The 16,007-nt window shown below is 44.6% G+C and overlaps 1 protein-coding gene across 1 annotated transcript in view; it reads right to left on the bottom strand.

Annotated features, from left to right (window-relative positions):
• Positions 1 to 12,368: 12,368 nt before the first annotated feature.
• The window catches only part of FNTB (farnesyltransferase, CAAX box, subunit beta), a 29,401-nt gene continuing 25,762 nt past the window's right edge, over positions 12,369 to 16,007 (bottom strand). The window contains exons 10-12 of the mRNA XM_060772567.2: positions 15,760 to 15,871; positions 13,791 to 13,905; positions 12,369 to 13,256 (exon numbers count right to left, since the gene is read on the bottom strand). Of these exons, the coding sequence (XP_060628550.2) occupies positions 13,146 to 13,256; positions 13,791 to 13,905; positions 15,760 to 15,871 (338 nt within the window). The 3' untranslated portion in view covers positions 12,369 to 13,145. The remainder of the gene's footprint in view (positions 13,257 to 13,790; positions 13,906 to 15,759; positions 15,872 to 16,007) is intronic.

Raw genomic sequence — 16,007 nt, 5'->3', positions numbered from 1 at the left:
TTAGCAAAAAAATAATGATAGGGGGGGATTCACTTCTCTGAGTACAATGGGGAAAAGTGACAGCTCAGTACATCTCACGAGAACATGAAGCACCATCCCCTTCCAACATCTTTGCAGCAACAACAGATTTCTGTCCTTTTTGAGGACATGGATGAGACAATTGCAGCAGCAGTAGTCAGGGACATCTCACTCCCTGAGGCAGCACTGACACTTTACCTTCTCAATGTAATAATCCTCAAATAATCCACACGTCACATCAAAATCTATAATTCTGGCTCTAAAACCTGCCTTTGACTTACATGAGTATATACGATAATTGGCTTTTATCTTTCCAGTCACTAGTTGACAACAAAAATCAAATACATAAAAATAATTACAACAAAAAAAAAACATAATGACAAGTCCTTAATTCTGTACATGCACAATTAGGTGAGAACTAAGGCATGCTGGAAAGGACCCTCACTCCTAAGTCCCCCATGCTGTAGCACACCCTGGTTGTACAGGAGCACTGCTCCCTTCTTTGCAGGTTCACTTGGTGCCAATGCTGGCTTCTTGCTGCTGGCAGGTGAAAACGTGGCCTTATCTTAAAGCCTTTGGGGGCAGAGATTTTCCCCAAATGAAGCTTTTAATTTGTGTGAACCATTTAAACATTTTTAGACACTTAAATTAATCCCCATTGGTTTAAATAATTCATGGCTAAGGATGGATTTATTCTTTGCATTCCTATAATGGAAATTCCATTACTATTATGGGAATGCAAATAATTAATCAATCCTTACCATACAGTTCAACTGGTCCAACTCAGTGTAACATGAGAAGTGAAAAGACCACAGAACATTATAAACCTTTGAAAATGTGCCCCTGTGTGTTTCAGAAGAGGTAAGTGCTCTTCAGTCCTACAGTGCAATTATTTTTCCATCTCTAGTATTTTTCTGTTGCTCATGCTTGTGTTTAAATTACCAAAGTAAGACCATACCGGGGAAAAAGTTCTTAGCAGTTAAGACCTGAATCTAGTGATGCTGGCATTGTTTGTCATCTTCTATACAAAGATACAAGTTTTATAACCTTCTAGATCAGTGGTCCTCAACCTGTGGGTCCTCAGATGTTTTGGCCATCAACTCTCAGAAATCCTAACAGCTGGTACACTGGCTGGGATTTCTGGGAGTTGTATACCAAAACACCTGGGGACTCAGGTTGAGAACCACTGCCTAGATCAGGAGTCCTCAAACTAAGGCCCAGGGTCCAGATACAGCCCTCCAAGATCATTTACCTGGCCCTCGCTCAGGGTCAACCTAAGTCTGAAATGACTTGAAAGCAAACAACAACAGCAATCCTATCTCATCAGCCAAAAGCAGGCCCACACTTCCAATTGAAATACTAATACGTTTATATTTGTTAAAATTGTTCTTCATTTTAATTATTGTATTGTTTTTAAGTGTTTTTTGCACTACAAATAAGATACATGCAGCATGCATAGGAATTCATTCAAGATTTTTCAAATTATAATCTGGCCTTCCGACAGTTTGAGGGACTCTGACCTGGCCCTCTGTTTAAAAAGTTTGAGGACCCCTGGCCTAGATGTTGCTGGTCTACAACTCCCAGCGACCATAGCTAACACAGCCAATGCTGGGAATTCCAGTCCAACACCATCTGGTGATAAAAATGGGAGTATTATTTACATAAATCAAACCAGTGGTGAGCCGCCTACTAGAAATTTGTCAATTGCTAATAAGCAGGCTAGTCACTGCCAGAGATAACTGACTCGGAGCTAGTAGTAAGGGAGGACAATTTTTGATCCCTAATTTTGAAAGTCTTGGCTATAAGGAGGCAGCATCGATGTGGCAGTGGTCATGAAGCTGGAATGACCTACATGAATTTATTTATCGTGTCATCAGCAACCAGACATTTGTATTACATTTTAACAAAAACAAACAAACAGACAAAACACAGAATTAGCAAGCTTGGTAGTTGATTAAATGTCCTTTGACCAGTAGCTGACCACTTGGAGTGCCTCTGGTGTTCCCGCAAGGAGGACCTACAGGAAGGAAAGTGCACAGTCGTATTGGCCATTGCACTATTGTTGGTGTAAAGCCCCTATACCTTCTTAAACTTTTTCCACTCATGACCCCTTTCTACCTGAGAATTTTTTACATATATAAAATAGGTATATTTTTGTGTACAGCTGAAGCATTTTCTGCAGAGTCCACAATAAAAACACGAAATGTTGTTACTAACAGATTTGTGTAAATTGATGAAGTTTAGAAACATTTTACTGTTGCAAATTTTTTCGTGATCTCAACATTGAGGCAAGGAGACTCATTTAGGGCCAGGAACCACAGTTTAAGAAGCAGTGCCCTTTACAGTCTACTCTTGGAGACTCTGGGTGACACTGCAGCAAGTTGCTGCCAAAAAAGTAAAGCTAATGGCTAAACAAACAGGGGCAGTGTCAGAAGAAGGTACATCTTTCTAGTTTTAATGTCAATGATTGCAGCAGTTCCTGGCTCTCTGTATCTCTTTCACATTTCCTTCTCTAGGGTTGCAGCACCCAGCCACAGCCTTGCACAGACGGGAAGGAGATGACATTCTTTTCCTGCTTCTTAGCAGGGGGTTGGACTGGATGCCCTGTGAGGTACCTTCCAACTCAAGGATTCTATGACATGCTCTAGGCTGCTTCGTTTTGGGGATATGCTCAGGTTTTGTGAAAAGCTATAGTAGCTGGCTTGTAAGGACACTTCTAAAACCACATCATTAACACCAGTTGTTTCTCAACTTTTAGAAAGCAGAATTGGGAACCTTCTTTCAGGAAGACAACAGACCCACACTAGCGTGCATATAAGTGGTGGGGCAGGGTACCCACTGAAACAATTGTAGGCAGGAAGAGGAATCAAGGAACCGTTTCCCCTCTTAATGGCAGAGGGAAATCAACATCCTGGTTTTAAAAAAATGGAACAGCAGCACAGGATGAGCCTTTATCTCCAGCAACTGTAACTGTACAAAATAGGGAACTTTTCTAGAGAAAAAACTACCAAGTTGGTCTCAAGCCAGCCAGAAGTTTTTTTAAAGAATATGCAGAAGTCTTAAGCTTTGACAAGATAGTTGAGTGGCTGAAAAACACCAGACAGTGAGGGAGGCAGTAGTATTTCCTTACGTAGTCCCTGCGATGCATACAAGTGATATTCTCTGCGCTCGTGCAGCAGCATTCGGAACCTTCCAAATCAAAAATAATGACAGTTAGATAGGCCACGCCCCCTTCCCCTGGTATAAATAGCCCGTGGGCGGGGCCAACCGTCAGTTCTCTTCATCCGCGCAAAACAAAAGCAGCGGAGGAACTTCCATCTCTGGCGAGCTAGACCAGATTTAAGGCATTGAATACTCTACCTGTTCTGGCCAATCATGGCAACAAGCTCATTTAAAAAATGTATAAAATGTCCGAACATATTGCCGGACAATGATGGACATGAGCTTTGCCTTGCCTGTCTGGGTGAAGCTCACCTTTACCAATCCTGCTCGGTCTGCCAGGCTTTTACGCCACAGACCAGGAAGAACAGGATTTTACGATTAAAGGCAGCTCTTTACGAAAGAGCACTTTTACCTTCTTCGGATCCCATCAAAATTGACTTGCCTGAGGCAAGCTCTGGGATGGTTATGAAGAAAAAGATTTAAAAAACCAAAGACAAGACGTCCCAAGATGGCCGTTTGGCCGCGGACAAGAAGACGGCCGCACAAGAGGGAAAGGGCAGTTTGTCAGCTGCCCGTTTAACAAAGCCTTCTTCGAGGCCGGGAAACAGCGCGTTGGGTCTCCCTCTGGCGGCTGAGATAAATACTGCAGCCACTCCGATGCAGGAGAGACGCGAGGGGGAAGCGAGGCCACTTAGACTTACCCCTCCGATGCCTATTTTATCGCCCAGCCAGCCTCCTTCCTTGGCTGAGGGAAGCACCTCTACAGGATCAACCTTGCCTCGCTTGGTTCCCCCTCATCGGCTGGAAGAGGTCCAAGAGCAGACTCCAGCCGATATCGATAGCCTCCCTGCGCGCAAAGCAGTTAGCGCCGACATCAAGGCTGGAGGGACTGTAGAGCGCGCATGCGCGATTCAGCCCGCAGCGGCAGGGCGCACAGCGGAGGCGGAGCGCGCTGCTTTGACTCCGCCTCCCGGCGTCGAGAGAGAGGAGGGAGAGAGTTCAGGCATCGCTCCTCCCATAAGGGGGAGCGATCAGCCTATGGAGCCTCTAGCTCCAATACGGAGCGAAGCAGGGCGCAGCCCTGAGCGACTGGGTTATGAGCGCACTTCAAGGAAGGGCAGTAAGCGCCCAAGACGTTCAAGGTCCCCCTCAAGAATAAGCACTCGATCTCGCCACCGCCGGGATCGAGGAAGCTCAAGACGGGGGAATCGTAGACGTTCCCCGTCCTCGTCCTCTTCGTCTTCAACGTCATCTTCATCTTCTCGCTCCCCCTCTCCGAGATCGAGGCGTTCAAGGAGGCAGAAGCGCCACAGACGTCATTTCCTCCCTTACCCACCCCCTTGGGGGGGTCGTCACATGGAATATTACCCTCACCTACAGTGTTATTGTGAGGCTTGCATGAGCCATGGCATTCCTACCCACACTCCTCATGCTTCAAAACATGGACATGGAATTCCCTTGCCCCGCAGGGAGAATACTGGACAGAGGATGCACCCTGCAGATGTACAGGGTCCCTCCACGTCAGCTGCTGCTGATATTGAACCCCATCACATGTCCCATCACTCTCCATCCCCAACTGTAATGGCTACCCAACACTCAACTAGTGTAAATGACATTACAAATAGCAACCCAGTGACAACACAAGGAATGACTGGATCCGTCAATGTTGCACAAGGTGATGACCCTGCACCCACTCTGGGTGTGTCAACGCCTCAATGTTATGATTCAGCGTCTCAAGTTGAGGGAGTGCAACGAGTTTCCGAGCACGTGGACAGTGCATCGGAGGATTCCGACGTGCCAGACTACTTATGTCAGGGAGACAATGATACCACTTCAGTCTTACAATCTGCTGAGTTTAATAAATTTAATGCTATTATAGGGAGGCTGATCAGGGCTTTGGATCTTCCCGCTCCAAAGACACCTGATCACGTGGATGATCCGATGTTCCCTTCGGAGGAACAAGTATCATCCCCGGCTACTGTACTGCCTGTCTTACCATATTTACTGAAATTGGCACGTATAGCAGATATATCACCCTCATTAGTACCTGCCATACCAAGAAGGCTTGATGTATTATACAAAATTGATGTTTCAGGTCATAAGTGGGTGGTTGCTCCCCCAAAACCCAATACTGTAGTGGCAGAGGTTGCCAAAACAAAACGCCCAAAAAATTCCCTTACAGCCCCACCTGATAGGGAGGGGAAGAAAGTTGACACCTTAGGTAAAAAGGCACATCTCTGCGCAGGCCTCCTTACGCGCATGGCTCATTATGCTACCTACCTTAGTGGTTATCAGAGCTTTCTATGGGCTAAAATATTACCGTCTATTGAGTTGTTACCAACTGACAGACAACGTTTCCCTAAAGCTTTGCAAGCGGAAGCTATTGTTTTATCTAAAACACAGAAAGAATTTGCGAAGCACCTGGCAGAGATGGCAGGAAATTTATATTCGACTGCGACCTCGATTCGCCGCCATGCTTGGCTACGCTCCTCAAATTTATCTGAGGAAGGAAGGGCTTTAGCTGAGGACATGCCCTTCCATGAGGAAGGTCTCTTTAACCCTGACACAGATGTCAGGATTAAAGAGAAACAGGATGTACGTCAGGCAGCAAACAAATTCGGTTTTACATGGCAGCCTTATTCCCAGCAAAAACAACGGTGGCACCCATATAATTCGAACTTCCGGAAGAATTCCGGAAACTCTTTCTCTGGATCATATAGAGGCCGTAATTACTCTTCTAATCGTTTTCAATCAAATAGAAGGAACCCCTTTTTTTCCAGAGGAAGAGCACAAAATTGGACAAACAAGGGAAAGCCACAGGGGAATCCAAAGAAGCGTCTTTGACGAATCGGTCACTGACATGTCATCCCTTGGGTCTGAGGCCATTGATTCTGTTAGCATTTCCAGAGTTCCTATTGTTTCTGTTTCAATTACCTCGCAGATATGTCTGTTTGGTGACAGGTTGTCATCATATTATAACATGTGGGCCATGATTACCACTGATAAGTGGGTCCTCTCTATTGTTGACCGGGGTTATGTTATTGAATTTCTGGACCTCCCCAGAGTAGGTCACATTCGTAAAACTCCCTTCTCCAAACCGTTAAGTGATGAAATTCAGTTGTTACTAAGCAAAGGAGCTATATCTCCTATTAAAGAGGTTGATGTTTCATGTTGTTTTTTCTCACGTTACTTTCTCATTAAAAAACGTACCGGTGGCTTAAGGCCAATTTTGGACCTCAGATCATTGAATAAACACGTTAAACAAAAAAGATTTCGTATGGTCACTCTAACTACCATTTTACCCTTGCTGTTCAAGGGAGCATGGTTTGCAACCATAGATTTGAAAGATGCCTATTTCCACTTGTCCATTGCCAAACACCACCGAAGATACCTCTCTTTTATGATGGGAAATGACCCATATTGGTTCAATGTATTACCCTTTGGTTTGTCCTCTGCCCCTAGGGTATTCACTAAATGTATGTCGGTTGTATCTGCCTATTTACACACAAGGGGCGTGTCCTTATTCCCCTATATTGATGATTGGTTGGTGGTGGCCGACTCGCGTGCCCTGATTGAGTCGCATCTTTCTATTGTTTTGTCTCTTATGCAGTCCTTAGGTCTGATGATCAACGTGGAAAAGTCGGCCTTGACCCCAACGCAACAAATCCACTTCATAGGCGCCCTTTTGGACTCCACGACCGAGAGGGCTTACCTTCCGGACGACCGTTTTGTCAAACTGCAGGCCTTGGTCCATCAAGCAATTTCTGCTCCATGCCTTACTGCCAAACAAATCCAAACACTCCTAGGTCACATGGCCTCTGCTACTGCGGTAGTGCCATATGCCAGACTGCGTATGCGCCAACTACAATACTGGTTCATATCGGCATACAACCCCCTGCTGGACAAACAGAACACCCGACTGTCCATTCCCCAATCTGTCCGTCAATCCCTCCAATGTTGGGGGGACAAGGAGTGGGTGTGCAGAGGCTACCCTTTTCATGCTCCCAAGGCTACCTGCATAGTTACAACAGACTCTTCCCTTTCCGGGTGGGGTGCCCATACACAAGGTCTCACCGCTCGAGGCGAGTGGACAGAAGAAGAAAGGACATCACATATAAATCTTCTAGAACTGCTCGCTGTGGACAGAGCACTAAAGTCCTTCGAAAAGATCGTAGAGGGTCAGACCGTTCACATTCTAACAGACAACACCACGGTCATGTTTTATTTAAACAAACAGGGCGGAACTCACTCCCTTCCCCTGTTGAATCTAACCCTCCGGATTTGGGAGTGGTGTCTAGAGAGAGACATCCACTTGGTGACAACACATGTTCCGGGGGAGGACAATACATTGGCAGACTCGCTCAGCCGGAATCCTCTGGCATATCACGAGTGGGCCCTCAATCACGAGGAGACAACCAGGCTCTTCAAAGCTTGGGGTTATCCAGAAGTGGACCTCTTTGCGTCCACGGCCAATGCAAAATGCGCCCTTTTCTGCGCACGACGTCGCACTTGCCCGCAGGAAGGGTGTCTGGGGGACGCCTTCCTGCAGAATTGGTCGGGACGTCTGATGTATGCCTTCCCACCCTTTCCCCTATTGTTAAAAGTGGTGGCGAAAATGCAGAGGGAGAACACGAACTGCATCCTGGTGACCCCGTGGTGGCCACGGCAGCCCTGGTTCGCTCCTCTACTTCGGATGTCCAGACGAATTTTCTACAGGTTCCCCAGCAGGGCAGACCTCCTATCGATACAAGGAGGCAAGGTGCTATACCCAGACGTAAAGGACCTACGGCTAACGGCTTGGAAAATACAGCCGAACCAGTAACCCCTTTTTCAAATTTATCAAAAAAGGTCCAAGTTATTTTAGAGGCGGCCCACAAGGCATCAACAAAGAAATCCTATGTGTATAAATGGTCAAGGTTTAGTGCCTTTGCAGACAAGCAAGGTGCGAGTCCCAAAACAGCTCCAATTGAATTAGTGCTAGATTTCCTAATGTATCTGGCGGACGAAGGATTGTCCCACTCATCTCTCAAATGTTATCTGGCAGCAATCTCCTGGTTCCGTAGGAAGGACGGTAACCCGTCTTGCTTCACTCACCCCCTGGTTAAACTTTTCCTCCGAGGAATGGCAAACACTAGGCCTCCAGTAGCCCCAATAGCTCCATCATGGAGCCTTGAGTTAGTGCTTTCATATTTAACCAAACCGCCCTTCGAGCCCTTAGCTACCACACACATCTCTTACATGTCTTGGAAAACGGCATTCCTGGTAGCTATCACGTCGGCAAGACGTGCTAGTGAGCTGTGTGCTTTAAGGGTAGATCCCCCATACTTGAGGATGCATAAAGACAAGGTGGTGCTTAGAACAGATGTTGCCTTTTTGCCAAAGGTCTCTTCTTTCTTCCATATGTCTCAGGACATAGTGCTCCCATCATTTTTCCAAAATCCATCTTCACCTATGGAGCGCACACTACACCTACTAGATGTTAGAAGAGCCATAGCTTATTATACTGATAGAACGGCAACATTGAGGAAAACGCCACGTCTCTTTATTAAGTACCGCAAGGACATGGAGGGCTTACCTTTGACATCTCACAGATTTTCCTCTTGGATTGTTTCTACTATTAAATTATGCTACCAATTGGCTGGCAAGAACTTACCGTTACAGGTCAAAGGCCACTCCACCAGAGCCATGTCAACTACTGCGGCCTTCATGAGAGGAGTGCCTTTAGATGTCATTTGCCGGGCAGCCATCTGGACGACCCCACTGTCTTTTGTCTCACACTACAAGCTGGATGTCGTTTCTAAGAAAGATGCCGAGTTCGGTAGAGCGGTGCTGTTTTCGGCGGTGGCATGACTCCCACCAACCACGGTCAGTAGCTCGCTAATCTATCACTTGTATGCATCGCAGGGACTACGTAAGGAAATTATAAGTTGCTTACCTGTAACGGTAGTTTCCTTAGTAGTCACCTGCGAATGCATACATACCCACCCTCCTCCCCTCAGGTGTCATGCCGCGCCTTCCAGCTGCTTTGCGGCGGAAGAGAACTGACGGTTGGCCCCGCCCACGGGCTATTTATACCAGGGGAAGGGGGCGTGGCCTATCTAACTGTCATTATTTTTGATTTGGAAGGTTCCGAATGCTGCTGCACGAGCGCAGAGAATATCACTTGTATGCATTCGCAGGTGACTACTAAGGAAACTACCGTTACAGGTAAGCAACTTATAATTTTAAAAGCACCTCCTATGATCCACGGCCATTACATTTTACAGAAATCTGTGGTCCCTCATTTTTAAAGTCCTCTATAAAAACTTATGTGATACCCTCACAGTGATCTGCTTACCTCTTGTCAGCCTGCTGGGTAGCAACGTGTGTATGCACATGAAATGGGTTGCCCTGAGAGAATTACACCAAGAGCATATGCCCCCTTTCACACACACACACACACACACACACACACACACTAGTTTGGGAACCCGGTGGTGCCCAGGTAATTTGAAAAGGGCATTGTTTGTTTTAGGGTGTTAGGTATATGATTTAGTTAATTAGTAACATTTATTAGGAAAAAGCCAGAATGTGACTTCATGTTTTATTAATGCTCCCATTAGAAAATACATAACAATGTGGGTGAATTACAATCCCCAGAATCGTGGGTCAATCCTCCCCAAACCAGGCCTATCTGCACAGTTGGCCAAGTTTGGTCCAGATCTGTTGTTGACTGGGTTCAGTGCTCTAAGGATAAAGGTGAACTACAACTCCCAGATTTCCTGGGCAATTACCCCCAAACCCCGCCAGTATTTACAGTTGCCCATGGTGGATCTGTGTAGCAAGTGTGGTCCAGATCTGTTGTCAGCTGGGTTGAGTGTTCTTGGGATGCAGGTGAACTACACCTCCCAAAATCAAGGTCATTTCCCCAAAACTCCTGCAGTATGTTTGGTTGGTCATGAGGCTTCTCTGTGCCAAGTTTGGTCCAGGTCCATTGCCGCATCCCTCCAGTCTGTTCAGTTACTGTTCAATTCCTCTTTTTTGCTGTGTGCCATACAGAAGGTTAGGAAAGGGTTAAGGGAGAGGCAGTGGGCAGAATCATGCAAATTTCGCCTGCCTGCGATGGAGGAAACATGTCAAATCAAGCATGAAATTCTCCCCAAATGAAAGCATTCCTTGGGTGGTGGGCTGCAGTGTTTGAGGAGGACATTGGCAGCGTTTGGCCTACATGTTCATGGTGCTCGCTATAACCTGCAATGTCAGTTGAGGGAGTGCCTTTGGAGGCTTCTCAGCACTTGGAACTATAGCCTGTTTGTGGAGGCGGTAGGCTGTGTAAGTGGACACCTCCTCCACATACACAAATGCACATATTTTAACTTTTATTATGTGTATCTATAATATATGTATGTGTGTATAGCGCAACTATTCGGAGATATAAGGCATTTATGGTGAACAACCTCAGAAACAAAACTTGGAAATATTGGTTTTTGGTGCTACAACTCCCCGAGTCCTACATCCAGATATAGTTAGAAAAGGAACTTTGCCCAGCTCCAAGAGGGCACATTATAATAAGGAAAACCAAGATAAGTATTTATCACAGTTTATGGTGCTAATCTTGAAGAGCAAGTTGCCTGTATTTTCTATGCCATTCTATAATAAAGGATGTCTCTCCTAGATATTTACCCTTAGTGGCTCTTTAATACAGAGCATGTGTTTGCCAAATGTACACAAACATCTCCCTGCAAATGTTTCCCCTACAAGGATCAAGAAGATGCTGGCCTGCTCTGGTTACAACCCCAGCTACTGAACAGCCTTTTCTCTGCTGTGTAGGAGGTTCTCTTGCTATTCAGACTTCGGCCTACACAGCAGCTGAGCCAGTCCTGGTACAATGGAAGCAGCTTCTCTATTTCCTCATCAGCCTGTAGCATGAAGATCGGCAAGATTTAGTGAGGAGGCTATGATCTCTTCCTGGAGAAAATGGCAATTGTGTTGTTAATTTGTGCTGGCTTTCAGGCAGACATGAGTTCTGCACTTGATGGAAATTTGCACATAGTTGCCTGTTATAATGTAGTCTATTTTTGCTAAAGAGCAGAACAAGTAGTGCTGAAGCTTCTGAATGCTCAAAATGCCTGCCAGTCTCTAGAACTTATGACGGAGAAAGAAAGCAGACAAATTATGAACAATCTATTTCTCTGGAGTCTTATTTCCATCGGAGCCATGGTCTTTTTCCTTCTCCTCCCATTACCTATCTCTTAGCTCCCCCTCCCTCCCTGCCTGCCCCCCCCCCCCCCCCCCCGGCACCGCCAAAAACAACCTGGAGATTTCACAAAGTATTGGCTTTCAAGACGACCTCTTTTGTTTTCTACCAAGTCCTACAGATTGTTCTGTGCTTGTCTGGAATTGAGAAGTATGCACACACTTGGCTTTGAGATTTAAAAGTTCCTGGAAATTTGAGGTAAGAGCCAAACTTTCCAATTAGCTGTTCCAGTTTAATAAATTCACTGGACTGTACTAGTGGAGAAGATAAATCCAGCAGAAAGAACAGAGGGCAGCCTCTCCTTCCCAGCAACTGAAATATTTCCTTCAGAGGGTTAAGAAACTCACTCACCCCAAGTTGGTTTTCAGGTGCAGGGATTAGGAAAAAGACATTATCCCATGCTAGTAGCGGAATATTCGCATTATGCTATATTTAGGCATTCTTCTCCTGTATCACCCACAACAAGGTTTTGTTGTGCTCAAGGGCTGACGATGATTTCACTAATCTCCACTATGAAAAGCACATGTTTTAAACTTGTTCCTGTCCTTTCTCACTGAAGCTGTACATCTGCAAATGAGCTGTCCAAAACCTACAGATTTGTAAATGGATAGGCAATTTTTAAGTAATCGCCCCTCTTATAAAATTCAGAATTTGCCTGAAGTCTCCCTCCAGTTTCTCCTTCCAGATTAACCAACTGATTTCTGAACATTCAAGTTGGTTTGGTGAGTCAATGAGGTTAGCTGTCCGACACCACTCCACTGTTTTGATCTTCCACCCAGAATTTTAATTAAAGGACTTTGGGGTCTGCAAAACAGGGTTTGGAGACTGCAGCCATCTTTTTGTTTGCCTTTCAAACAAACATGAGATATTCAGTGATACCCACCACTGTCAGGAAGTGCTAGGAGGTAAATAGATCAAAGAGTTTTGTGTACAATCACTACTGGACAGGTAATAAGAAAGAAATTAGTATTTTTTAATAAAATGCACAGACATCATTACATAATTGTCAATCCCACCCCTGGGCAAACTAGTTTCATTTGCAAGGAAAAGGATTTTGCACAGATACATACTTCTTGCCACTGCCTCATTTTGTTGAAGGCAGAAAGAGACCTTTCAGCAAACTGAGACACAACTCTACAGTGTAACTTATGCACGCTATTCACTTTGTGTATCTTTTCACACGTTGATTCTACCCATGCTCAATCCAATCTCTTGGCTTGCCGTACTTAGACAATCTCGGGGATTATGAATGGACAAAAAAGACATTTGCCTGTAAGGGGATGGGATGAGGGCACCAGCTCTCGCCATGCTGGTACACAGCCAAGTTAGAAAGCTGCCCTTCTAAGATGCTTAGTATAGTGCAAATCAAACAACAGCCTTGGCCTGCCAGAATGCTAAGGGATATTAACATGCTGCACTATTTTCAAAACCCCAAACTGCTCCTGCTTTCCAAGGGCCCAGTCTCCTCACAGGAGCAAGCAGCACCCATATCCAAGCATATACTGCCGCCGCCACTGCTACACAAGCAGTGGAACACAGAGGTTTTTGGTATGGCCAGCAGAGCCCACTTGAAAGTCACACATATAAAAGTTGAGCCCAATTTGGAAAAAAAGAAACCAAAGTTAGCTCCATGGCTGGGCCTCACCACGACCAGGAAACCTTCGAGCACCTGTGGGCTGAACAGCTGGACGAGAGCCTGCAGGAGGCCTATCAAGGCAGTGGCCCCCTCTCAGTTGGTAGCACTTTCCTCTTTTGGGCTTGGGACAGGCTTCTTCAAGAAGTGCATCACCGCTTGCACCACCTTGTCAGGGGAGATGTTGTAGACAGGATGGGTAGGCTGCTGTTTAGAACAAAACAAAGTCAGATTTTAATGTTGAAACTGAGTATAAAAATAGGAGGAGTATAAAAAAAGTTATTATTATGAGTCTGGTCCCCTATATTACTGTAGCAATGTTGCAATTGAGTATAAAAATAGGCGGGGTATAAAATAACATTATTATTATTATTATTATTATTATTATTATTATTATTACTAGTCTGGTCCCCACTAATACTGTAGCAAGAGAAACCAAGGAAGTTATGTCGCTTAATCAACTCTATTCCCATATTTAACGTTTGTTAGATGGGGGATGTGCATTGATTAACTCAACTTCTCAGTCTCCACATTTTCTCCAGTGAACTCAAAATGACATATGCAGCTTCCTTCCTTCCTACTTCAAGTTTTCCAACATGTGGAACAGTCAGCCTGAAAGAGGGAAGCCTCCCCATTCCTCACCTTTTTGCCTGTACAAAGATGTATAGTCACTTTGACTACATCTTGCTGAGGTGGAAAGGAAGGGAGACCTTATTCTTTTTCAGTCTTGGTACAACTTACCAGACGATTCTCTGGCACTCCTAAAACAACTTCATTGAGGAGGTCTCCACTACCAAAATGCTGCGCTATCGATAGTCCGCTCAGGCAATAGCAGGTATGGTAAAAATCCCGTGATCTGGAGAAAGAAGCATGCATGAAGCTGGAAGCTTGGGTCTTCTAGAAGTGTACATGGATTTATGTACTAATTTTAATGTTCTACTGGAAGCAAAGCTATTTTAAAATATGTGTATGAAAGGGATTAAAAATTGAAGCTAAATGAAATGCTGCTCTTTAGTTGAAGAACTTGTGTAGTGCGGTAGAGCTTGTTGAAGTTATTGTACGAAATTCTCACAGAATTCTCCAGCGCCAGTGGCCAGTGATCAGATGTGTGCAACATGGGATTTCAGGCAGGTACAGAAACCTTTTGGGACTCCAATTCAGCACCTCAAGCTTCTCAGCTTTCATTTTAATGAAGCAAGTTTCTAACATAGCCATATATATCTTTCAGCATTTACGCCTTGCCTTTCTTCCATGAGACTGGCTTCAAAGCAAGGATGCCCAAGCTGCTTTGGGGCAAGGGGTGGACCAAAATTGTCATGATGCATATTTCCTACTTGTAGAGATATTCTTACAGAACAATGAACCCACCAATTGCAATGCATTAAAGTAATCACCAACAATAACTGAAGCAGGAACCAATGGCAAGATCATAAATTATATATTGCAAAACAGAGTAAATAAAAATATATACAACCTACTTATCAAAGCCAAGGGAAAGCAATATTAAGCAAATACACAAGTGCCTGTAAGATCTCCTTACAAATCCATCTGTCCACTATACTTACTTTAGAGCACTGGTTCCCAACCTTTTTTAGACCAGGGGCCACTTTCATCAGGGACCACTCTCCAACATTAATACCGAAAGGGTTACAAATCAGTTTTTGGATTTGGTTTGGTTATATGGAGTACTGATTCAGAAAATTGCATTGGATAGACCACATCAGCTCTAGTTTCTGATACAGAACATATGCCATCCAGTAGTCGCCATCAGCTTGCCCACAGAAAACCATATTTAATAATCTAGAGCTGATGTGGTCTATCCAATGCAATTTTCTGAATCAGCACTCCAAATAACCCCAGGAACAGGCCCAAAAACGAAGAAACCAAGAAAAAACGTTTTGGTTGGTCTGTGTTATTATCCGCATGTCTCACGGACCCAATTTTAGGTCTTGCGGCCCACGGGTTGGGAACCACTGCTTTTGAGCAACATAACAGCAGTTAAAAAACAGAGGATTGCAGACCTCACTACCTCTGAGGATGCTTGCCATAGATGGAGGTGAAACATCAGGAGAGAATGCCTCTAGACCATGGCCATATAGCCTGAAAAAACCTACAACAACCCAGAGGATTGCATTCATTGTGCTCTCTCTCCTTCTCTCTCTCAAAAGACAGACATGCATTGCTACCATGTTTAAACATGCATTGCTACCTGCACAAAACCTGGAGTTACAGGTATAGTGAGGTGATCACATTTATCAATAACAATGCATTATTTGGAGTATGACACCAAACATGTTTGGAAAAAGTTCCAAATGGATATCTCTCAGCTGAAGGAATGGACTCTAAAATGATAGCTGAATATTAAACAAAAAAAGTGTAATGTGATGTATTATCATGGAAAAAAAATCCCAACTTCAAATACACATTGATAGAAGTGATCTTTTGCCAGATCACTAAGGAATTTGTGGTTGATATCTCTACGAAAATATTAACCCCGTATGTGACTGCTGTTAAAGAAGACAGAAAAAGCAGAACTTGGGCATTACTTGGAAAAGGAATCAGAAATAACTTTTCAGCATTCTGGCTACAGAGTCCAAACCACTAGATGATGTTTTCCAAATTAAGACAACTTTGTGCTTTCCCAAGGTCACCAATAAATGCAAATAAATGCCTTTAATCAAGACTTCGCCAGCACAGGGCGTTTACTTACTTGCCCGGTTTATCCAAAAGGCCACCTGCAGGACACTGGCAGCAGAGCAGGATATATTCTTGCAGTGCCTCCTGGTCAAACATCCAGTGTGTCATACTGAGGGCAGGATCACCTGAGAAGTTAAAAAACAACACAACCCCAATTGAGTGTTCACCCATTCCAACAAGTGGTTCAAGCACAGGGTGCCAGTGTGAACCTACTAAAGCTACTGCTGAGATTTATTGTCATAATGCCTCCTTTCAACCTTT

This window comes from Anolis sagrei, chromosome 1 (genome assembly GCF_037176765.1).
Source record: "Anolis sagrei isolate rAnoSag1 chromosome 1, rAnoSag1.mat, whole genome shotgun sequence".
Lineage (NCBI taxonomy): Eukaryota > Metazoa > Chordata > Lepidosauria > Squamata > Dactyloidae > Anolis > Anolis sagrei.
The sequence above is the reverse complement of the archived record's forward strand: the minus strand, read 5'-3'. Positions and strand labels throughout refer to the sequence as shown.